The sequence below is a fragment of the Monodelphis domestica genome, chromosome 6 (genome assembly GCF_027887165.1).
Source record: "Monodelphis domestica isolate mMonDom1 chromosome 6, mMonDom1.pri, whole genome shotgun sequence".
NCBI lineage: Eukaryota > Metazoa > Chordata > Mammalia > Didelphimorphia > Didelphidae > Monodelphis > Monodelphis domestica.
In genome coordinates this window covers 232474521-232500701 of record NC_077232.1, presented here as the reverse complement: position 1 = coordinate 232500701, position 26181 = coordinate 232474521, and the positions used below count along the sequence as shown (strand labels likewise).

The window sequence follows — 26181 nt, the reverse complement described above, 5'->3', positions numbered from 1 at the left end:
AGAGAGAGAGAGAGAGAGAGACAGAGACAGAGACAGAGAGAGACAGAGAGAGAGAAAGGGAGACAGATACAGAGAGGGAGACAGAGACAGAGAGGGAGACAGAGAGAGACAGAGAGAGGGAGGGAGAGGGAGAGGGACAGAGAGAGAGAGAGAGACAGAGAGAGGGAGGGAGAGGGAGAGGGACAGAGAGAGAGAGACAGAGAGAGACAGACAGACAGAGAGAGAGAGACAGAGAGAGGGAGGGAGAGGGAGAGGGACAGAGAGAGAGAGAGACAGAGAGAGGGAGGGAGAGGGAGAGGGACAGAGAGAGAGAGACAGAGAGAGAGAGAGAGACAGAGAGAGGGAGAGAGAGAGACAGAAAGAGAGACAGAGAGAGAGAGAGGGGGAGAGCACTTGGGAGTAGCAGCAGCAATTTATTTGACAGTTTTGTGGTCAGAAAAAGAAAGGACAGAATGATAGCAGATGCAGGGAAGGCCTATTCTACCAGGTTTCATTCTGCAGGGGGTCAGTCTCTGTACCTTTTGCAAGATGACATGAAACTGCCCATGCTGTTATCTGCCTTGGTTAGTGGCATGCACTTTTTAGGCCCAGTTGGGCTTAGTGTAGTCTTGAACCATGGAACAGAAAACCCCTGTGTGCCCTTCCCAGCAGAAGTCCATCTCTGTGCCCGCCTCTCCTTGGTACACCGCTTATGAATGGGACATTCACATCTGCATTATGGACTATTGAAAGTCTTTGTTGTTTGTTCAGTAGCTGGGATTGTTAAACTTTGAAGTAACGGAATTGTCTTTGTCTTTCTTAACAATTAATAATAATAATAGCTAGCATTTATATTTAATTATATTCATAGTTAAGGTTTCCAAAGTGCTTTTACATATATTATCTCATTTGATCCTCAAAACAGCCTTGTAAAGTTGATGATATTCTTATCTCCATTTTATAGATGGGAAACTTGAGGCATTAAAGAGGTAGTGACTCACCCAGGGCTTCACAAGTAAAACAGTGAGGTAGGATTTGCACTCAGGACATTCAGACTCCAACTCTAGCATTCCATCCACTGCAGCACTTGACTGCCACCTAGTGCAGTCTGTAATAAATGGGTGGCCTTTTTTTTTTTTTTTGGAAAGCTTGCACATTGGGACTGGAGAGGCTTCCCATGGGATAAATTTGTTGGGAGAGAATTTCCCAGGGTGATCTCACTGGTGCTTTTTAAGCACCTTCCACTGCAGAGATTAGTGGTGGTAAGACCATGAGGCACCAACCATGTTTCTCACAGACAGACCAGACTCTCATTTCTTTGCCCAACTCCTCTAAGTTTGAAGAACCAAAACTTCCTGGAAACTTTCTGGCTTTGACTTTCAAACCTAATAATTTTGCCCCGAAGGAGCCCTTTTATAGGTCTGTCTCTCACAGTATGTCCGAGTCTTCCCACTCAGCTAGACGTGAACTCTGAAACCAAGGGAGTCATTGCCCAACACCTAGCTAGGGTTATGGTCAGTTGCATCAAGATCAAGTTTAGAACCCAGATCCTTTGACTCCAGTCAGTGATCTTTACTCCGAACCACAGTGATTAGCTACACATCTACCTATGTCTATGTGTACATGTGAGTATACATGTGTGTCTCTATGTTGCTAGAGATAGGTAGGCAGACGGACAGATTCCAAATCTTGTCATGGAACATCAGTATCCCATGGGATGACCTAAACAGCAGTCCTCCACAAGGAATGACCCAGAGGCCTGTTGATCTATGATAGAATCAATCTTGCCATCGTGAGCAAAACCATTTATGATAAAATAGTTCAAAGAAGCTTTTCTTCTCAAAGTAATACGTTGCAAATATTGTTTTTAAAAACAAAGAAAAATATTTCGTTCATCTGTTCATTTTTGTTGAGATTGCGATTAAGTTTAGAATGCAAGTTGAAGTTAAATTAAATTAAATTAAACAAAATTATAAATATTTTAAGGTTCCTAGTTCATGGAAAAGGGGAAATATAAATTTTATAAAATAATAACATCTTAATACTGTGCCCCATCTAGACTCTCTCTCATATATGAACTTATTATTTGTCATTTTAATATTATCCCTTTATTCATAAATATATAAAGGCATCACTGAGTCTGTATGAGGTCATGCAATATGTGAAATCAGTGTATGGCTAGAAGAAGAAACTTGAGAGGTCATCTATCTAATTAATTTCTTCATTTTACAAATGAGTAAACTGAGGCCCAAGAAACTTAAAGTACTTCAAAGATACATGAGTTCACTGGTGTGGTTGCACCCTTTACGGTGTGATCACCATATATCAGCATCCCTCATTTTATTCAGCTCTTCCCCAATTTTTGCACAGATGTTCCATTATTGTTTTCAGTCTCTGTGACCCTTTTTGGAGTTTTCTTGGTGAAGATGGTGGAGTGGTTTGCCATTTCCTTCTCCAGCTCATTTTACAGATGAAGAAGCTGAGGCAAACAGGTTAAATGACTTTCTAGTAAATGTCAGAGGCAGGATTTGAACTCAGCAGATGAATCTTTTGACTTTAGGGGCAGCACTCTATCCACTGTGCCATCCAGCTCTCCAGAGGTTCCCATATTGCTAATATGGGTTAAGGCATAATGAACGTTTTTATATAGCTAGGTCTTTTTTCCTCTTGATGTTGTCAGGTTGTGGTCGAAGTAGTGAGACAGCTGACCAAAGCAGTTTCATTTTTGTTACTCTTCTTACACAATTGCCCTATTGTTCTCCAAAAAAATTAGCACCAAATCATAGTTTTACAAATGGTGTTAGATGATGGCTTTGTACTTTTTTCATCAGTGGCCTTTTTTTAAAGACTTGAAGATACATAAAATATTAGCTTTATCCCAATAATTATCAACCCAAGCACCTCAATCAAACTTTAGACACTGCAATATCAAACAAATTAAATGTCATTTCCTTGACTGCTATTTCATTGAACATGTTAACTCAACACTGTTTCACTGTTTATTCTAATGGGCATGCAGAACAAACTGGATGCAACAGATGAACTTTTCAAAGGTTATAAAAAATTTTAGAACTTGAGTTACAATTTACATAGACAAATTAGCTTTCCATATAGCTTGTTTAGCTGGGAAAACATGAAGCCCAATACCACACAGCATATGTTCTTTTTTTAAAAATTTCTCAGTTTTTAATCGTTTTATAAAAATTAACACAAACACAATGTTCTCAATTTAAAGGAAGGGTTAGCAACCTGAGGTCTATTCACTTTTTAAAAATACTGTGATGACAACTTCAATATAATTGATTTCCTTTGTAGTCCTATTCATTTATGCATTTTAATATGTTATTCCAAGAGGAGATCTAAAAGCATCATCACAGTACCAGAGGACTCCATGACACAAAAATGATTTCAAATCCCCTGGCGTTTAGCATTTTGTTTTTGTTATTTTTAAATATTTGCCCTGTATAGTATTTCGGAGACAGTACTGCCAAGTTTTGTTCTTGATGTTTAGTCATTCAGCCAAGTTTGACTATTCAAATATCTGCCCTCTGCTATCTCCTAGTCTGTCCAGGCTTGTGTTTATTTCTTTCATGACCGATACTTTATGGCTATACTTTTTTTTTTGCTCCTGATGTAACTCTGGTAACTAGAAAGCCAGGCTAGCAGGGTCCTGAAATTATTCTGTGATGTGGGACTTCATTGCCTTTTTGTGTCTTGGACCCCTCTGGCAGTTTAGCTATTCCTATGGATCCCTTTGCAGAATAATGATTTTAAAGACCTAAAAGAAAATCTATAGGATCAGAAAGGAAAGCTGTCATATTAAAGTACAGCGATCAAAGCATTGATCCACCTTAGAATCAGTACTGTTAATTGGTTCCAAGGCAGACAGGCAGGAAGGGTTAGGCAATGGGAGTTAAGTGGCATGGCTAGGAAGTGTCTGAACCCAGGACCTTCCGTCTCCAAGCCTGCCTTTCTATTCACTGACCACCTCGTTGCATCCCTCCCCCAAAACAGATTTATTTAAAGTTTATGAATCCTAGATGAAGAACCCATGGCTTAATGAGTTGTTAGCAGATTGGACTAGATGAGTTATAATATACATGTAATGGAGTAGATAGAAAACAGGTCCTAATGAAGAACACTCTGAAGGATGACTTTTGTCATCCTAGTTGTGTTGAATTAGTTAGTCTGTGACATGGCCATTGGAACTGGTTTCGGGGAAGCATCAAGGTGACATGGGCTGAAGCAGTCATCCTCAAAAGAGTCAGCTGATTTGTGACTCTCCTTACCTGAAAACCAGAAAATTGCCCATCCCACAGCTTGTTGTCTGTCACATGTGAAAGGCAGCCATAAAAGCAGCTTCTACAAACAGGAAGGATAAAAATATTTTTGTCTCATTGACTAAATACAGTTCGAGACACTCCTTTTTGGCATAATCTCAAAGCACATTTTTTCCATAGCCCATGAACCCCCACAAATCTGGGGAAAGGTTTTGACTCTCAACAACGTGACCCTGGTGGTCTGTGGGAGCCACCAAATCCTGACAAAGGCTCGTAACTCAGCCTGAACCTCCCAATTCCTGGCACTGGCAAGTCAGGAGAGCCTCGTTTCTTTCCTCTCAGGTCATAACTTGGATTGGGTTAAAGTTTATATTTAGGTGCCTAATGAACAGGAGACTCACTGCAAAGTGGGGACCTCTGCCAGCTAGGGATTAGGAAGGTCCCTGCTTTCTTGGGCAGTTTAGGACATGGTGTATGGGTGTCACATTCATATCTCCTCATGAATGTAGATCTTCAACCCACCTTTTCACTGGTGTAAGAAATTCCCCATGGGAGAATACTCCCTCTGACAGTACAGAGAAGTGGCTGCTCTGCAGCTTTCTTGGAGAACCACCTGGGACACATAGAAACAGGAATTAAAACTGATACCCCGGGGGACTTCCGGGTAATCATGACTGCAATCTAGACGCCACACGCTTCCTCTCCCCGGCACCAAACGAAATAGACTACATCAAAGGAGCATAAAATCACCTTTGGAGGAACAGAAGGACTCCCCAGTACCCCACAGAGGCAAAGGTATGTGGGGCTTGAACATTTCCACACTATAATAAGGAGGAAAAGCTTGCACAGAAAAGTGAACTGAGCCGCCCTTCCCCCACCCCACCTCCCCCACTAAACCAGAGTGAGCTACCTGAGCGCTCACCGGGACAGCGAGTGAGTGGGGAGCGTCTCTGTCTGGGGGGGGGCACTCCAGGGTCCTTGGGATCTGGGGACTGCCAGGATAAAACATCTCAGGGCGGTTTCACTGGAGAATCCAGCGACAGCGGAGCTGTACTTGGGGCGGGCTGCGCTGAACATCTCCGCGGAGCTAAACACCAGGGGTGGACCACGCGCTGATTATCTGGGCGGAGGTGAACACCTGGGCAGTGTGGCTGTGATCAGGGACCCAGCGCTCTAAGAAACCTCAGAGGCTGGGAAGAACTAGTCTGAAGCAACCTAAATTCACAGAAAAACCACCCATATAACCCAGATCCCAGACCAAAAAGGAAAGGGGAATAAAACCACCAAAGGGATGGCTCACATGGCCCAAAATCAAGCCTCCAGGAAGAAAGGGAAAAAAGTGACTATTGAAAACTTTTATGGTGGAAGTACCCAAGGAAAAGAGGTGAATGAGGAGGAAATCCAAAAAAATTCAGAACACGCCTCCCAAAATGGAAACTATCAACAAGCTCTGGAAGATCTCAAACTGGAACTTATCCAAAAGATGGAAACCTGGAAAGAAAAATGGGAGAAAGAAATCAGCTGTCTGACAGATAAGAATACTCAATTGGAAAAAGAACTCGAAGCATCCAATAGAAGGGCAGACAAGGCTGAAAAGCAAAACCAGTCCCTAACGACCAGAATTAAGCACCTCGAAGAAAGCGAGATGATAAAACAGCAAGAATCAATAAAGCAAACCCAAAAAATTAATGAATTAGAAGAAAACATAAAATATCTCACTGAGAAGGTCACAGACCTGGAAAACAGAGGGAGACGAGAAAATCTCCAAATTATCGGTCTCCCAGAAAAACCAGAGGTAAACAACAAACTCGATATTATTCTACAGGAGATTATAAAAGAAAATTGCCCCCACGTTCTGGAGCAAGGGGGCAAAATAAAAATAGAAAGGATTCATAGAACACCTTCTATACTAAATCCCCAAAAGACAACCCCTAGGAATGTAATTGCCAAATTCAAGAGCTTCCAAGTAAAGGAGAAAATCCTACAAGAAGCCAAGAAGAAGAGCTTCAGATATAAGGGGGCTCCCATAAGGATCACACACGACTTAGCGGCTAATACACTAAGAGACCGCAAAGCATGGAACACGATATTTAGAAAGGCAAGAGAGCTGGGTCTCCAACCAAGAATCAACTACCCAGCAAAACTGACTATATACTTCCAGGGGAAAGTATGGGCATTCAACAAAATAGAAGATTTCCAAGCATTTGCTAAGAAAAGACCAGAGCTCTGTGGAAAGTTCGATATCCAAGCACAGAAAGCAAGAGAAACATGAAAAGGTAAATATGAAAGAAAGGGAAAAGGAGATAAATCTTATCTTTTTCTTTAAGTCAAACTCTCTTCTATAAGGACTACATTTACATCAAATTATATATATTAATATGTGGGGAAAATGTTTTGTGTAACTCTCATAAATTGTATCATCATAAGAGTAGTTAGAAGAAACATGCATAGGGAAAGATTGGGGAATTAAGAAGATTTGGGGAAAGTTGGGGCAAAGAAAGGAAAAGGGAGGGGGGAACCGCGATAATACTAAGATTAACTTCAAGAAATAGGGGGAGAATCAATAGAATAATCTTCCCCATATAAAGATACACATGGGAAGGGGAGGGGAAGAACTCTCATATGAGAAGGAGAGGAAGAGAGCGTGAAGTGGAATTACTTAAACCTTACTCTCAGTGAAATCAAATCTGAGAGGGAAGAACATCTAGATCCAGTGGGATCCTGAATTCTATCTTATCCATTAGGGCAAGAAAGAAAGGAAAATCAAGGAGGGGGAGGGAGGAGGGAGTACAAAAAGGGAGGGAAGGAGAGGGGGGAGGGGAAGGGAGCATAAAAAGGGAGGGGCTAGAAAGGGAAGCATCTCAAGGGAGGGGACTAGGGGGACTGACCTAAAGTAAATCACTGGTTCAAAAGGAGAAAGCTAAAGAAGAAAGGTCAGAACTAGGGGAAAATATAAAAATGCCACAAATCCACAAATAACAATCATAACTTTGAATGTGAATGGGATGAACTCACCCATAAAACGTAGACAAATAGCAGATTGGATTAGAACCCAAAACCCTACCATTTGTTGTCTTCAAGAAACACATATGAGACGGGTTGACACTCACAAGGTTAGAATTAAAGGTTGGAGTAAGACCTTTTGGGCCTCAACCAATAGAAAGAAGGCAGGAGTTGTAATCATGATATCTGACAAAGCCAAAGTACAAATAGACATGATCAAAAGGGATAGGGAAGGTAAATATATTCTGCTAAAAGGAAGTATAGACAATGAGGAAATATCACTAATCAACATGTATGCACCAAATGGTATAGCATCCAAATTTTTAATAGAGAAACTAGGAGAATTGAAGGAGGAAATAGACAGTAAAACCATATTAGTGGGAGACTTGAACCAACCACTATCAAATTTAGATAAATCAAACCAAAAAATAAACAAGAAAGAGGTAAAAGAGGTGAATGAAATCTTAGAAAAATTAGAGTTAATAGACATATGGAGAAAAATAAATAGGAACAAAAAAGAATACACTTTCTTTTCAGCACCACATGGCACATTCACAAAAATAGATCATACACTAGGTCATAGAAACATGGCACTCAAATGCAGAAAAGCAGAAATATTAACTGCAGCCTTTTCAGATCACAAGGCAATTAAAATATTGATCGGCAAGGGTACATGGAGACCCAAATCAAAAATTAATTGGAAATTAAATAACATGATACTCCAAAATCGGATAGTTAGAGAAGAAATCATAGAAACAATTAACAATTTCGTTGAAGAAAATGACAACGGCGAAACATCCTTTCAGACCTTATGGGATGCAGCCAAGGCAGTACTTAGAGGAAAATTCATATCCCTGAGTGCATATATTAACAAATTAGGGAGGACAGAGACCAAGGAATTGGAAATGCAAATCAAAAAACTTGAGAATGAACAAATTAAAACCCCCCAGAAGAAAACCATACTAGAGATCCTAAAAATTAAGGGAGAAATTAATAAAATAGAAAGTGACAGAACTATTAAGCTAATAAACAAGACTAGAAGCTGGTACTTTGAAAAAACAAACAAAATAGACAAAGTACTGGTTAATTTAATTAAAAAAAGGAAAGAAGAAAGGCAAATTAACAGCATCAAGGATGAGAAGGGGGATCTCACCTCCAATGAAGAGGAAATTAAGGCAATCATTAAAAACTACTTTGTCCAACTATATGGCAATAAATATACCAACCTAGGTGATATGGATGAATATTTACAAAAATATAAATTGCCTAGACTAACAGAAGAAGAAATAGTTTTCTTAAATAATCCCATATCAGAAAAAGAAATCCAACAGGCCATCAAAGAACTTCCTAAGAAAAAATCCCCAGGGCCTGATGGATTCACCTGTGAATTCTATCAAACATTCAGAGAACAGTTAATCCCAATACTATACAAACTATTTGACATAATAAGCAAAGAGGGAGTTCTACCAAACTCCTTTTATGACACAAGCATGGTACTGATTCCAAAACCAGGCAGGCCAAAAACAGAGAAAGAAAATTATAGACCAATCTCCCTAATGAATATAGATGCAAAAATCTTAAATAGGATACTAGCAAAAAGACTCCAGCAAGTGATTAGAAGGGTCATCCATCATGATCAAGTAGGATTTATACCAGGGATGCAGGGCTGGTTCAACATTAGGAAAACTATCCACATAATTGACCACATCAACAAGCAAACCAACAAGAACCACATGATTATCTCAATAGATGCAGAAAAAGCCTTTGATAAAATACAACACCCATTACTACTAAAAACACTAGAAAGCATAGGAATAGAAGGGTCGTTCCTAAAAATAATAAACAGTATATATCTAAAACCATCAGCTAATATCATCTGCAATGAGGATAAACTAAATCCATTCCCATTAAGATCAGGAGTGAAACAAGGATGCCCATTATCACCTCTATTATTTGACATTGTATTAGAAACACTAGCAGTAGCAATTAGAGAAGAAAAAGAAATTGAAGGCATTAAAATAGGCAAGGAGGAGACCAAATTATCGCTCTTTGCAGATGACATGATGGTCTACTTAAAGAATCCTAGAGATTCAACCAAAAAGCTAATCGAAATAATCAACAACTTTAGCAAAGTTGCAGGATACAAAATAAACCCACATAAGTCATCAGCATTTCTATATAATTCCAACACAGCTCAGCAGCAAGAACTAGAAAGAGAAATCCCATTCAAAATTACCCTAGACAAAATAAAATACTTAGGAATCTATCTCCCGAGACAAACACAGGATCTATATGAACACAACTACAAAACACTTTCCACACAACTAAAACTAGACTTGAACAATTGGAAGAACATTAACTGCTCATGGGTAGGACGAGCCAATATAATAAAAATGACCATCCTACCCAAACTCGTCTATCTATTTAGTGCCATACCCATGGAACTTCCAAAAATGTTTTTTACTGATTTAGAAAAAACCATAACAAAGTTCATTTGGAAGAACAAAAGATCAAGGATATCCAGGGAAATAATGAAAAAAAAAATGCAAAGGAAGGAGGACTTGCAGTCCCAGATCTCAGACTATATTACAAAGCAGCAGTCATCAAAACAATTTGGTACTGGCTAAGAGACAGAAAGGAGGATCAGTGCAATAGACTGGGGACAAGCAACCTCAGCAAGACAGTATATGACAAACCCAAAGATCCCAGCTTTTGGGACAAAAATCCACTATTTCATAAAAACTGGGAAAATTGGAGGACAGTGTGGGAAAGATTAGGCTTAGATCAACACCTCACACCCTACACCAAGATAAATTCAAAATGGGTGAATGATTTGAACATAAAGAAGGAAACTATAAGAAAATTAGGCGAACACAGAATAGTATACATGTCAGACCTTTGGGAGGGGAAATACTTCAAAACCAAGCAAGAATTAGAAAGAGTTACAAAATGCAAAATAAATAATCTGAATTACATCAAATTGAAAAGTTTTTGTACAAACAAAACCAATGTAACCAAAATCAGAAGGGTAGCAACAAATTGGGAAACAATCTTCATAAAAACCTCTGACAAAGGTTTAATTACTCAAATTTATAAAGAACCAAATCAATTGTACAAAAAATCAAGCCATTCTCCAATTGACAAATGGGCAAGGGACATGAACAGGCTGTTCTCAGCCAAAGAAATCAAAACTATTAATAAGCACATGAAAAAGTGTTCTACATCTCTTATAATCAGAGAGATGCAAATCAAAACAACTCTGAGGTATCACCTCACACCTAGCAGATTGGCTAACATGACAGCTATGCAAAGTAATGAATGCTGGAGGGGATGTGGCAAAGTGGGGACACTAATTCATTGCTGGTGGAGTTGTGAATTGATCCAACCATTCTGGAGGGCAATTTGGAACTATGTCCAAAGGGCGATAAAAGACTGTCTACCCTTTGATCCAGCCATAGCACTGCTGGGCTTGTACCCCAAAGAGATAATAAGGAAAAAGACTTGTACAAGAATATTCATAGCTGTGCTCTTTGTGGTGGCCAAAAACTGGAAAACGAGGGGATGCCCATCAATTGGGGAATGGCTGAACAAATTGTGGTATATGTTGGTGATGGAATACTATTGTGCTCAAAGGAATAATAAAGTGGAGGAATTCCATGGAGACTGGAACAACCTCCAGGAAGTGATGCAGAGTGAGAGGAGCAGAACCAGGAAAACATTGTACACAGAGACTGATACATTGTGGTACAATCGAAGGTGATGGACTTCTCCATTAGTATCAATGCAATTTCCCTGAACAATCTGCAGGGATCTAAAAAAAAATACTACCCACAAGCAGAGGATAAACTGTGGGAGTAAAAACACCGATGAAAAGCAACTGCTTGACTACAGGGTTGGAGGAGATAAGACTGAGGAGAGACTCTAAATGAACACTATAATGCAAACTCCAACAACAGGGAAATGGGTTCAAGTCAAGAACACATGTAATAACCAGTGGAATCATGCGTCAGCTATGGGAGAGGGAAAGGCGGGGGGGGGGGGGGGGGGAGGAAAAGAAAACGATCTTTGTTTCCAGTGAACAATGTATGAAAACGACCAAATAAAATAATGTTTAAATTAAAAAAAAACTGATACCCCACCCCCACACACATACACACACAATACTTAGTATTGATTCTAAGACAGAAGGTAAAGGTGAGAGAGAGAGAGAGAGAAGGGGAGAGAGAGAGAAGGGGGGAGAGAGAGACAGAGACAGAGACAGAGAGACCGACCGACCGACTGACCGACCGACCAAGTATTGGTTCCAAGGTAGAAGAGTAGCAATGGGGGTTAAGTGACTTGCTCAGGCTCACACAGCCAGGAAGTGTCAGAGGCCAGAGTGGAGCCCAGGACTTCCCATCTCCAGGTCTGGTTCTCTATTCACTGAGTGACCTAGCTGCCCAGAATGGCTCCACTTTCAATAATGATGTAAAGCTTTGCCAACAACAAATAATATCTATGTTTTGGTATTGCAGTTCTATGAAGGCTATGGACAAACAGAATGCACAGCTGGATGTTCCTTGACAGTGCCCGGAGACTGGACAGCTGGTATAGTTGCATTTCTCAGGACCTCTCTGTAATGTTAATGTAATGGATCAAAGATTTAACTGGAACTACCCTGCGTTCTGTGCACATTGAGTCTTCAGACCAAATGGTTTGTAGCCAACTGAGCTGTAAAGTGGCTTCTTTGGCATCTACCGTGATGCATGCCATTCCGGCTTTATGTGCCTCATCTTTTCCCCCCACAGTGGGCCTTGAAGAAAGGGATGAATCATCTCCCATCTTTGTCTCTCCCTCACTTTGAAGCACACTGAGTTATACATACACAGGAAATTAAAGGAGCTCTGAGGGGTTGGCAGGTACGGAATTGCCCAGGGTGGAAATCTCATCTACCAGACCACAACTACTCTTGGTCTTAGTAGATCAAAGTCCTACAGACTTGCCAGAGGCTGAAAAGTTCTTGTTCTGGGGGCTCGGCTGATCAGGAGTCTTCCTGTCTCTTAAGTCCAGCATTTTACCCTCAGATACACAGATCTATCTGCATTGGCATACACACGTGTTACATCTGGATTTCAATTATGGGCAGAGGGTATAGGTGTGTGTGGGTACATATATATATATGTGTGTGTGTACATGTAGTACGTATATATAACAGGAAACATGGCATTTATAAATGTGTCTTCTCCAAAGACTTCTCTAAAAACTAACTCTATGATTTAATGGTACTCTCAAGTTAGAAAACACAAGCTTAGGGGTTTTTTTTACCCTGGGGTCTAGTTGGGTTTGGGGGTCCCTTTTTGATGGGGCAGGGAAAACCCAAACCTTCCCTGATGTAGGAAGCACCCTTACTTATGAGTGAAGGACTGAAGGAACGGGGCATTGCCAGACTCAAAGGAGTTCTGGAATCAAACCCAGCTACAACTCCCTTTGGCAAAAGAAGTCTGTCTAAGACCCTAAGAAGAGTTAGGGGGATTTTAAGATGTATCATCATCCACAAAACTGTCGATGTTTCCCTTGTGTCTGGCTTTTTTAAACCCTTACCATCTGCCTTAGAACCAGTACTGTGTATTGGTTCTAAGATAAAAGAGTAGTCAGGGCTAGGCAATAGGGTGAAGTGCCATTGAGAGGATGTGAGTTTTTGCCAAAGACCAAGACTTTTATGGTCTTTTTTTAATAAAAAACTAATAGCCTGTATTTGTTACAGTGATGGACAGGAAGTCACCATAATGCTTTCACTCTGTTTTATATATTTATGTGTCCCGCACAAAATACGTAGAAATAGATAATGTGAAATAGAGTCAGAATTCTCATCTTGGTATAACTTTGTATAATTTGTATGATTTCATTTAATCTGTTGTTGATTGAAACAACGCAAAGAGAATGGCAGGGACAATGACAGATTTAAGCAGCCAGTGTAGCTTTTGGAGGCCTTGACCTTTGATTTTATGGAATGTCGGGAATATCTCTACCAAAGCAGGATGGCCAATTTTTAGACTCAGAGAGTTGTGAATGAGAGGTTAAGAGACTTGCCCAGGGTCACACAGCCAGTAGGTGTCAGAGGCAAGACTCTAGATGTTTGAGATAAGTAGAATTTTGACAAGTCTAATAATTGTTTGAAAGCTGTGTGTGTCAACATTGACTTGAGAGCCTCACTGAGTTAAGTAGCCAAGTTATTGACACTCAGCCAAGCATTCCGAATGTCCAGCCCAGGACGCTTGTAAAGGGACTTCTGGTTCCTCAGGGGCTAGACCTGAAACTCTTATTTGTGTTGGGAGAGAGGAAGTAAACCTAGATAAAGAGAGAGAGAGCTGGAAGGGCAGCATCAAGCTTAGGGACGACATGGGTTCCATACTCCGTATTTCACAAATGACCAGCTGCGGCTAGTGGTTAAGTAACTTGGCCAGGGTCACACAGCCAGAAAGCGGTCTTCATTTGAGGCCAGCACAATCTCCATTACACCACAAAAGAATACACACACACACAAACCGATAAAGAAATATCTGTGTGTATACATATATAAATGTATGGATAGATAGAGAGATGGATAGATGATAGATGGATGGGTAGATGGATAGATAGATAGATAGATAGATAGATAGATAGATAGATAGATAGATAGATAGATAGATAGATAGATAGGTAGGTAGGTAGATGGGTAGATGGATGGATAGATGGATGGATAGATGGATGGATAGATGGATGGATAGATAGATAGAGAGATAGATAGAGAGATAGAGAGATAGATAGATAGATAGATAGATAGATAGATAGATAGATAGATAGATAGATAGATAGATGGATAGGTAGATGGATAGATGGATAGATGGATAGGTAGATGGATAGATGGATAGATGGATAGGTAGATGGGTAGATGGATAGATGGGTAGATGGGTAGATGGATAGATGGGTAGATGGATAGATGGGTAGATGGATAGATGGATAGCTAGATGGAGAGAGAGAGAGAGAGAGAGACAGAGACAGAGACAGAGACAGAGAGAGACAGAGACCAAGAGAACAAGATACACTCAGGGACTGTCTTTTTAAAATTTTTCTCTCTCACTCAGTGTTCAGCATAATGTATTCCACTTTTTTTTTCAACCCAGATTTTTCAACTGATTTCATAAGAGAACTCCCCAATATGGAAACTCCTTCTACTGATGATGATAAGCAACTAATTGATAACTGAGAGAGTTACCTAGACAAACTGAGATGATGAATGACTTGCCTGGCACCATTTGAAAACAGCATTTTTCACCCTGGGTCCCATAAACTTTTAAATAATATGTATTTTCATAACTATATTGCAGAATAATTCATCTCCTTTGACATTTTGCATATCCTATTTAGTAGGATTGCATATCCTATATAATAAATCCTATATAATAAATATAAAATATGTAATTATATAAATAAATATAATTTAAAAAATTATTCTGAGGGGCAGCTAGGTAGCACAAGGGAAGAGGACTTGGGTTCAAATCTGGCTTCAGGCATTTCCTAGCTGTGTAACCCTGGGCAAGTCACTCATCCCCAGTTGCCTAGCCCTTGCCACTCTTCTGCCTGATCTGAACTGATACGTAGTATCAATCCTAAAACAGAAAGTAAAGGTTTTTAAAAGGAAAGAATTATTCTGAGAAGGGGTCCATGGTTTCACCAGACTACCAAAGGGATCTGTGACCCCAAAAGGAGGAAGCACCTCTCACTTAACCCCATATCCCTCTTAGCTTTACCACCATAGTGAATCCTTAATAAATATGTTAGATCAATGTCACTGAAAGCAAAGTGTTTGATAAAGATCCCAAGATAAGTGATCATATTTCATTTGATGCATAGGCCATGTTGGCGCTCCAATGCCTTGCTGTCATATAAAACTTGTTGATGTTGAAGAGATGAATTACCTGGCTGCCAAGGGAGAAGGTGAGGTGAGTAAATTTGTACTGATTGTTTACGTTTCAACCCCTGTCCTCTCTTGTCTAGCCCCTGACTTTCAAAAGACAGTGGCATAACACATATCGGAACTTTTAGGCTTAATCTAGTTGATGCATCTAGAGTGAAACACGTAATACTTTTGAAGATGCCTTTGCTTTTAAATTAATAGGAGGAAGACACTCTGAGCATAGAGTAATGACTATTCTTCCCCCTAAGGCAGCAGGAAGAGAGTTGGACCCAGGGACTTTGGGATCCTGGAGGTCTCCAGGGGCAGTTATCCTTGGAGCTTAGCTAATTGCCCTAGATACTAATTAATGAATTTCTTAAAGCTCAAATAATGATGTCCTATTCTCTTAAAGGACAGATATCCCTTCCTCATTTCAACTTTTCCTGTCACAATTTCCATATATTGTGGGCCAGCATAAGAAATTCAATGGGAATTTGGGTGGGAGTTTCCATTGATGGCATTAATGGTATCCAAATTCCCTTTTTCTCAGATATGTGTGAAAGGGCCAAATGTATTCAAGGGCTATTTGAAGGACCCAGCGAAAACAGCAGAAGCTCTAGATAAAGATGGCTGGCTGCACACAGGAGACATTGGGAAATGGTTACCAGTAAGTAAATCCCTGCTCTTTTTGCTAATATATTACTCTAAAACAAGGTGGGTGTGAAGGGGAATCTGCTGGATAATCATCATTGATCTCACTCATATTTCTCACCCATTTCAGTCCACATTGAACATGCCCTTCTAACAAACTAAAACAGTTCAAAGCAACCAGTATATCTGATAACCTGTGCTACATTCTGTCCCTTTTGTCTTCCCTTCTCATGTTTCATTATTTATTCTCCAGGATCAAGATTAATTGTCACAATGACTTGGCTTCCTAATTTTAGGGCTCCTTTCCATGCATTTTGTAATCATTTTCCTGTTCTCATTTTTCTCAGCACCAGTTCACATAAATCTTCTTGTGTTTCTCTCAATCCTTCATAATCATCATTTCTTACACTGCAGTAATATTCCATTACACTCAAATACCACAATATGTTCAGCCATTTCCTAACTGATGGTCATTGGGTTTGTCCCCAGGTATTTGCTGCCACAGAAAATATTTTGGTATATACTGCCTCTTTTATTCTAGTTTCACCTTCTTGGGATATGTGCCCTAAAAATGATGATGGTGGTAACTAATATTTACATATTGCCAGGCTCTTTGCTCAACACTTTTACTTTTATCTCAATTGATCTTCACAATAACCCTGAGAAATAGGTGCTATTTTTATACTTGTTTTGCAGATGAATAAACTGAGTCAAAGAGTAGTGAGGTACTTGGCCAAAGAGTATAAAAGTCCCCTTTTTCTTCCAAAATTCCAAATTATGGTCCAGAATGATTGGCTCACTCCATGATTCCAGCTACGGTTCATTGATGCACCTGTTTCCTCACAGTCTGTCCAGTAATAATCATTTCTGCTTTTTGGTGTCTTTCTTGGTAATTGCTAATTAAATTTGAGGTACAACTAACAGGTTCTTTGAACCTGCATTCCTCTTCTTGGTGATTTAGGGTGCATTCTTTGGTGGTCGTTGGTAGTTTTTCATTTCTTTTGAAAACTTTTCCTCTCCTTTATCTCTTGGGGTATAACTCTTGGCTCTATGTGTATGTCATCTTAATTTCATCATTTCTTTAGGGAAAGAGTTTGGGCAAATAGTTTCTCTGGTGTAGGGAATTCTCCGTCTGTGCAGATCACTTATAGTCTAGAGGATTTTATGGGGACACTGAGCCTCGTTCCAAGTCACACAGCCTGTGTGTATCCGAGGCTCTTCCTCCATCACACAGCTTCTCCTCTCTTTGTATCAACAGGGGGGAAATACTTGTCATCCAGCTCTAACTGGTGAAGGGACCTGGGGGAAGAAATATTTTCTAAGAAGGGCTGAAGGTGTGGGCAGCAAGATAGCATCTTTTTAGAGATAGCAAAGCCACTTCTCAAAACAGGTTAGTTGACTCTTTCCTGACTTTATCTAAGAAGTATTGGCTATGGAACAGCTAGGCAGCTCAGGGAATAAAGCACTAGGCCTAGAGTCAGGAGTACCTGTGTGACCCTGGGCAAGTCACTTAACCCCAGTTGCTCAGCCCTCACTGCTCTTCTGCCTTGGAACCAATACTTGATATTGTTTCTACAACAGAAGCTAAAGGTTTAAAAGAGAAGAAGAAGGGATTTGCAGAGTAGTCTGACCCAGATATAAAATGGATTAAATTGTGGATTCTAGTCCTAGCTCTAACCCCAGTTGTAGCTCTGTAATCACAGACAAATCAGAGTTTCTGCACTCATCTGCACCATGCGGCTGAGGGAAGTAGGGTTGCAGTGAAAAGGGAGCAGAGCTAGCCCCTAAAGAGAGGTGCTAAACACTTGGGCCATAGGCCACAGGCAGCCCATAGCACTTCTGAATGTGGCCTGAACCAGATTAAATTGTAATTGGGAAATATTTACCAAAATAAATTAAAATACAATAAAAATACAGAAAGTGCTCATTGATTTTCTAAGTCCATATGTGGTCCGCAGAGTTCCTGCTGTATGCTTTAATGGTTTCTATTTCAGTTTGACACCACTGGTCCTGGAGTCAGGAACACTTGGGTTTGAATGATAAGTCAATCAACCTTTCTTGGTCTTGCTTTCCTTAACTATGACATGAAGGGATTATTCTAGATTGCTTCTAAGGCCCTTTCCAGTTCTTGAGCTATAATGCTCAGAATTTCTTTTCTGAAATTTCTAAATTCAGTTCTATGATTCTGTGACTGTTCTGTCTGATTCTCTGTACGGTACATTTGGAAATTTAAGAGAAAGTGGCTTCAGGAGAGGTAAAAAGAACCCTCAAGGGGTTTCAGTCCCCAGAACTCTTGAACTCCATTCTGATGTCTGATCCTGAAACCCACGTGCACATGGCAAATTGGCTGTGGACATCACAACGTCTTCCTCCATTCCATTGGCCCTGGAGCCATATGGGCCAATACCAACCCAGTGGATATATTCATAGCATTAGTCACTTGAGGGGAGAATATTGTTTCTGTTCCACCAGGAGTAATTAGAGGATGTTAACGCTTTGCTTTTAATTAAATCTAGATTGTGTAATTGTGTAAATTCCATGCCAGAGCTGTTTCTTTTGTGGGTACAAATCCTCTCTTTGTGTTCTCTCCCACCTAGAATGGTACCTTGAAGATCATCGACAGGAAAAAACATATATTCAAGCTGGCACAAGGGGAATACATAGCGCCTGAGAAAATTGAAAATATCTACCAGCGGAGTGAGCCTGTGGCCCAGGTGTTTGTACACGGGGAAAGCTTACAGGTATAGAGTTCTCAGTCACCATTTATGTTTTAATGCCTACAGCTATGAAGCAGTATTAACAGAATAGCAGGCTGCTCTGCACTTCGGTTATAGCTCGAGAGAGAATAGTTTGTTTATTTTTATATTTATATATATAAATGTACAATAGATAGGAGAGATACTTAGTCTATATATTAAGCCCACAGCCCAGCTGCCTCCCAAGAGACTGATGGGCATGTTGGGCAAGGCCACCTGGAAGCTGATTGTCTATAAGCTTTAAACTGAAGCAGAAGGCTTGAAAGGGGATAGTTAACCGGGGCAAAGCTTTTTGTGAGAACTGGCAAAGGTTGGACCATTTTGCCTTTGGTCTATTATTGCCTGCTTGGAACTTGAGTGCTCATTCACTATTTTTCTTTTTTTTTTTTAATCCTTACCTTCTGTTGTAGAATCAGTTCTAAGACAGAAGAGTGGCAAGGGCTAGGCAGTCAGGGTTAAGTGACTTGCCCAGGGTCACACAGCTAGGAAGTGTCTGAGGCCAAATTTGAACCCAGATCCTTTGGACCCCAGGCCTGGTATTCTATCCACTCTTCTACCTAGCTGCCCCCACTCACTACTAATACATGAAATAAAATCAATGCTTCTCAGGAAACTAGTCATATAGAAATAAAAATAAGGATTTCCTTTAGATTCAAATAAATTGATGTTTTATTGTCATCCTGTTAGCATTTCCCATGCCATCATGCATGCTCAGGGTTACCTAGAACAAGGTATGATTGCAATTGACCTGTACTATGTGTGTGTTAAAGGCATTCCTCATAGCAATAGTGGTACCAGATGTGGAAGTGCTCTGTCCCTGGGCCAAAAAGAAGGGCATCAGTGGAACCTATGAAGAATTATGCAGAAATAAGGTAAGCGTCTTGATTATAGTGAACACATCTGGCACTGTGCTAAGCACTTTACAGATCTCTCACTCAGTCCTTCCAACAACCCTGAAAAGTGGATGCTATTGTTATCCCCATTTTACAGTGGCAAACAGATTTAAGTCATTTGCCCAGAGTCACACAGCTGCCTGAAGCTGGTTTTGAACCCAGATCTGCCTGACTCCAGGGCTCTGTTCACTGTGTCACCTAGCTAGCTGGCCAGGAATACAGAAGCAGGTCTAGGTGATGCAAAGACAAGTGATAGCCATAAAAAGTATTTTTAATGCGGTCTTTCTTTTATTGCCTTTATAGGATGTCAAGAAAGGAATCCTAGAAGACCTTGTGAGGCTTGGGAAGGAGGCTGGTCTAAAGCCATTTGAGCAGGTGAGGCGTTGATAAGTCTGTGAACCTTTGCATGATCCGTTTCTTGCTTTGGGAGTTTTTGCTCCAAATGTCATTACAGAAGATTGGGTTTCTTAATGAAGTCTTTATTGAATTAAATTACTAGCAAGTGGCTGGGAATGAATGGCCCTGTAGTTGCTACCCTCCATCTAAAGACTCCTGAACCCTTGTTACATTCCAGACCCCTTTGGTGGCTTGGTGAAGCCTGAGGGCTCCTCCTCAGAATCATGTCCTCAAATGCACAAAATAAAATGCACAGGATTATGAGGCCCCTCTAAAGGGTCTATAATTGAATTAATGCGTAATTGACGCTGTATCAAATGATAGTTATGAAACACAAGTTCACGTATCAGGGGCTGCAAGACAAACAGCACTCCCCGAAGGGAGATGAACAAACTACGCGTTGCCCTGGTCCCCGAGCCCAGCGGCTCATTCGCAAGTTATATCGTCATCATTATTGTAATTATATCACAGTGATTTCCCAGTACCTAAGTAGACTCGTAAAATCATGATGGGCATTCGTGCCTGTGATTAAACAACAGTTAATATTGATAACACGTTATTTCACGAATGGATTCTTCTGATGATGATTCTGCTCCGCGCTGGGTAAGCGGCGCTCACTTCTTCCCCTCTGCTTCTGTTCGTTCCTCTCTCCAGGTCAAAGGGATCGCTCTTCACATGGAACTATTCACTGTGGAGAATGGCCTTCTGACCCCGACGCTGAAGGCCAAGAGACCCGAGCTCCGCAAGTACTTCAGGTCACAGATAGATGAACTCTATTCTACCATTAAGATTTAATCTTGAGGAAGATAGCTTGGAAAAAGAAAACCGCACACCTCAAAAGACCTACTTCTACTGTTGGCCTTCATATTGGTAATTTGGACTCCAGCAAACATAGGGAAGGAAACTGTGCAATGTGTTGACTTGTTTGGACAGACGGGGTTCTTGCCATAGGAATTTTGAAGGAAACAGAACACTGCCTTACTGTCACCTTGTGTTGCTGACCATTTTGTGGTGATATACAATTTCCAAAATGAGCCTTAAATTGTAAAGGGCAACTGTATACCTGTTAAGTTATTTGGGACTTCCTCAGCCAAAAAGGGGGGTGTTGACTCTTCTCTCCTGATCCTGGCCAGGGAGCTAGGGTTTCCCTGTCTCTGCCAGGTCAGGTGTTTGCTATGTTCTCTACAGTGGTCTATTCCGAAGGGTACAGAGTACACTGGAGGAAAAGGATCCTTTTTAAAAATGACAAACACACCCAGGCAGGAGTGAGGTTTACCAGAATTCATCCAAACATTATTTAAGCTCCCTCTTCTGCTCACCCTTCTCTGAATGAGAGTTGTGAAGCTTTCTCTCCCTTTATGCCCTCCGCCCTGGGTTACCCTAACAGAAAAAAAAAGAAAGAAAAAAAGAAAGAAAAGAAATATCTGAACTGTACCGTTTTGAACTTAAGGTTCCCTGTAAATCAGAACAAATACAACCAAGCAGATTGAGGGTCACAGAGGAGTGCCCTACAGAATGTGGACGCTAATGAATGCAAAGCAGAATGCTACCAAGAGAGTGTTTTCCAGATCTGTCTCCTTCCCGTCCCTCCCTCCAGCCCTTCCATGGGTCATTAACAAATCTGCCTTAGACTCTTGACAGTGAAGACAAGAATTTCAAGGATACATACACCATGAGAGCAGGATGCGCCCAGCTCAGCTGTGATGATGGCCTGCTAACCGTACACCTGATCTACACTGCACTAGCCACTCTTTCTGTATACGGCCAACGGGTTTTTAATGTAGTTTTCATATCAGAATATCATGCCGTGATTAATGCTTTATTTGTTTCCCAGAATAAACTGTCTTGTACCAAACATATCACGTAGAAGGCTAGAGGGAGCGGGTATACTTGAATACTTTTTAGTTGAAGTGGAGGGTAATCATGGACAGGAATGAGCTCACCTCAGAAGTCTATTCATGATTTCTACAAAATGTATTCAACAAACCAGAACAAATGCTAGCTAATAGGGGAATGTGTAAATCTAGGGGGAAAGTCAATTTTTCCTCAGAGTAACTGCTGAGGGGTTTTTAGTCTAATTGGGGAAATTGGCGACATTGCAATTTATTTCCGATTTTGGCCACATTTGACTGAATTAAGTTGTCATTTTAAATGATTCTATTTTTGGTTGTTGTTTTTTTTTTTTGGATACTTGGGATTATATGTGATATTCAAGCACAACGAGGTTTGCACTAGACATGTCATTGTGATAACACTATTTGGTAGCCTAACTTCATAATGTGCGCTCTTAATTGCACAAATCTCTAAATCGGTAATTTGTCACATCGGAGTTTTGGATTTTTGCTTTCAGTGTTGGCTATTTCTATGTTTTATAAACCAAAACAGAAATTTCCAAAAAACAACGAAGGAAACCAAAATAAATATTTCTGCATTTCATATGAGTGAAGCATTTTTCTTTACCGTCAAATGCCGTAGTTGCTCTAAAGAGCCTTCCCCACATTCTATGCCCTTTCTAATTTTTCTCTTTCCCTTTCTGTTCTCCATCCTCATTGACCCATAAACTACTTTATGACACTTAAAATAACCAGCCTTGACATCTGCTCAAAACATCATTGGCAGAGATCCAATATCTGTTTAAAAAAAAAAAAAGCAAGAGTCTTCTCAAAAAATGTCAAATATTTTATCATAAAATTGTTCTCCTTGACATGATGGTTGTTGGGATTGGTTGCTATAGAATGTCTTATTTTCTTGTAGTTTGTTTGGATCACTTTCTTCTCTATTCCTCTCCCCTCTACTTACTTACATCTGATTTTCATGCTTTCAGTTCATGTTTGTCCACTCCTAAAATCTCCCCTGAAGCCTCATTTCTTCCTCCTCTTATTTATTGCTTTTATGAATGTTTGCTTTTATTGGACAGTGATGCTTTCATGAACAATTCCCCTGGGAACCAAGCTTTCCAAGCATGAAGTTGACAGTGGTTGGTTTTCTTTAAACTTCATAAATCATGCAAAGCTGAGCAAGGACATGTGGTACATCTCCACAGTCATGTGCCCACTGCTGTGCTCTTGGGCAATTAGTAAAGGAAAGAAATTTCCATTCTTGAGTTTGAATTCCCAGTGGAACAAAAGGCAGCTCTGAGAAGGGTAACAATGCCCACAGTTTCCTTGCCTGCCCTGTTTTTCTACTATCCCTCAAATACCTAGGCACTGATTTGTCCTGTTTCCCAAGGTCCTCGGTGCTCACATCTCTTCCTTTTCTGATAGTCATCATTTATTTTCTGTTCAATGATTTTGCGTGAATGACTCTTGGTCCCCATGTTGCCTCATGGAACACGAGTTCACAACACGGAGTCTATAACCTATCAGAAAATGTTGCTCCTTATATTGTAGTATACTTAGTGTCTTTTGTAATTTTGCATTTTATTTTATTCACTTTGAACACGTTAGAGAAATGACCTATTCATTCATCAGACTGCCAAAGAGATCTGCAACACTCCAAGGCTAAAGACCTCCATCATGGAACGAAGGACATTGTCCACTGCTAAAAGAATTGTATCAGCAATGCATGTGGGTCCATAGAATCGCAGATTTAAAGCTAAATTGGGAACTCTGGCAGAGTTCCCAAACTCTCCATAATCTTGAATTCAGCTCTACCACTTCCAGACCTTTACTCCCAGAGAAATCAGAGGAAGTAGAAAAGCATCCACGCCTACAAAACATTTAGAGTGACTCTTTTCATTGCAGTCAAAATTGGAAGCAAAGGGGGTGTCCCCTATTAGTGAATGATTAAACAAACTGTGACGTGTGGATGTAATAGATATTATGGTGCCATAAGGAATAATGAAAGACGTTTCAGAGAAAACTATGAAGACTTATGGACAGCCAGAAGGTAACATTTTAGAGAAAAACAACGTTGAAAGATTTCAGAGCTCAGCACAATTAAAAGAACAGACAACCACACCGCTCATCTCTTGCATTTTCATACATGGCTAATGTGGACATTAATTTTGTAAGACTATGAATCTATAATGTGAGAGTGTTATGTGTGTGTTTAATTTGGTCAGGGTGGTAGTGAAAAGCTCTCTCCCTTTAAATACTTGCTAATTGAAATGTTAAAAATATTTTTCAAAATGTGAAGCTAGGGGCAGCTGGGTGGCTCAGTGGGTTGAGAACTAGGTCTAGAGATGGGAGGTCCCAGGTTCAAATCTGGCCTCAGACACTTCCCAGCTGGGTGACCCTGGGCAAGTCACTTGACCCCCATTGCCTAGCCCTTGCCGCTCCTCTGCCTTGGAGCCAATACACAGTATTGACTCCCAAGACGGAAGGTAAGGGTTTAAAAAAAAATGTGAAACTGAAAGGTAGCTCAGAAGCCATATCAAATCCAAGTCTCTCATTTTACAGGTGAAGAATTTAAAACACTTGAGTGGTGAATGACATACCCAGGGTCACCAAGGAATACTCCTAAGTGTCTGAGGCAGAATTTTACATAGGTCTTCTTGACTACAAACCCAGCATTTAACCTTCTTTAATTAAAAAATATATTCATTTATTTATACCAATTATATGTTATGACAGATTGCCATACAAGTTTTCCTAAGATATATGATCAAACTTATTTCCCTCTCTCTCTCTCTCTCTCTCTCTCTCCCCCCTTCCCAGTGCTGGCAGGCAATTCAATCTGGGTTATACATGTATTTTCATGTTTATTATAGGTTTCATTCTTTCAGGGTGACATGATGGGCTATAAGGAAAAATTGCTGATTACTTTTCCACAGGGTGTGTTTCCTAATGAAGAATGTGCCCTAGACTATAAGGAAAAGAGCCCTAGCTTTAGATTCAGAGGTCTTGAGTTCAAATCCTGCCTCAGCCCCCTAATACCAATATATTCTTGGACAAATCATTTCATGTCATTGGACTGCAGTTTCCCCAATTGTAAAATGAGGAAGTTAGGACAAGATGACCTCAAAAGTCTCTTATTTCTCTAAATCTGGAGCCTTATGATCATTTACTCCAATCCCTACCATATTTTTCCATGTGAGAAAACTGAAACCAAAAGAGAGGAAATGACTTGTCTGGGGGTGCTAAATTAGTCATTAAGAAGAGCCTCACCAGTTTTTTTAAAACTCTAATTCAGGTGTATTTCTATCATGTTTCATTATTTATCACCAATGCTTTGATAGAAACTCACCTTACTCTGCCCTGCCGCTATACTACCTAGCTGGGCTTTCCCCTTCAGACCATTCTGTGCCATTTCCTCTTCTCCCCACATTTATTACATGCCTCTGAGAGCCAATCACTGTGCTAAAGACTTGGCTCTGCCACAGGGGTGAAAGGGTTTGAAGCAACAATCAGCTAAGTTTAGGGAAGTTAGGTCATGCAGTGGAGAGAACACTGGGCCTAGAGTTAGGAAGACCCGAGTTCAAATATGACCTCAGACATTGACTTGCTGTATGACCCTGGGTAAGTCACTTAACCCATTCGGCCTTAGTTTCTTCGTCTATAAAATGAGCTGGAGAAGGAAATTGCAAATCTTTGCCAAGAAAACCCCAGTGGGGTCATGAAGAGTTGGAAATGACTGAACAAGGTCAGGGTGCTAAGCTACAAAATCCCAATAGTGTATAATATGATTGATGACATTTTTAACATCATGTTTGATATTTAACATTTTTTAAACCAAAGCCAGGTATTTTCGTGAGCATGCAGCACCTGTCTGGATCACTGTTTCCTTTTGGGTTTTGACCCTTACTGACCTTCTTAGAGTCCTTGTGTATTGGATTCCAAGGCTAGCCAATGGGGGTTTAAGTGGCTTGTTCAGTGTCACACAGTTAGGAAGTGTCTGAGGTCAGATTTGAACCTATGCCCTTCTATCTCTTGTTGCCCCCATCTCTGTTGTTCTTCATCAAGACAGTGAACTTTCTTACTCTGTCACTGTAGTGCTGCTCTCTTTATTTTAAGAACTTCCGTATATTTTGTATAACTTAATAAATAGTCAAAGTTTAGGGCTCCTGTTTAAATTAGTATTACCATCACTAGCACTTCATAGGAACTAATGCCTTGACTAAACTATTTTTGAGCTCTATCTATCACACTTAATTAGCTTTTCTCTGCTAATATGCAAACATAACTCCAAAGTTTAAACAAAAAAGTTGACTCACAAGCAGGAAGGTTTTAAAAGCCGCATATAAAATTTATCATCTGCTTCTTTTAAAGTAATTGGGGTGAAAAGGAAATTGATGCTTTCACATAAAACCCCCTTTTTCTGTTGCATATTGTGTAGGGAAATGATTTGGTTTGGGGTGTTTAAGTTCA

At 40.3% G+C, this 26181-nt stretch overlaps 1 protein-coding gene across 4 annotated transcripts in view; it reads left to right on the top strand.

Annotated features, from left to right (window-relative positions):
• Positions 1–22309, top strand: part of ACSL1 (acyl-CoA synthetase long chain family member 1) — a 98735-nt gene extending 76426 nt beyond the window's left edge. For all 4 annotated transcript variants that reach the window (XM_056802958.1, XM_056802959.1, XM_056802957.1 and 1 more), the window contains 7 exons: positions 11777–11849; positions 15135–15223; positions 15728–15844; positions 18426–18569; positions 19355–19456; positions 19781–19852; positions 20528–22309. In XM_056802958.1, coding sequence (XP_056658936.1) covers positions 11777–11849; positions 15135–15223; positions 15728–15844; positions 18426–18569; positions 19355–19456; positions 19781–19852; positions 20528–20668 — 738 coding nt within the window. In that variant the 3' untranslated portion in view covers positions 20669–22309. The remainder of the gene's footprint in view (positions 1–11776; positions 11850–15134; positions 15224–15727; positions 15845–18425; positions 18570–19354; positions 19457–19780; positions 19853–20527) is intronic.
• The last annotated feature ends 3872 nt before the right edge of the window (positions 22310–26181 follow it).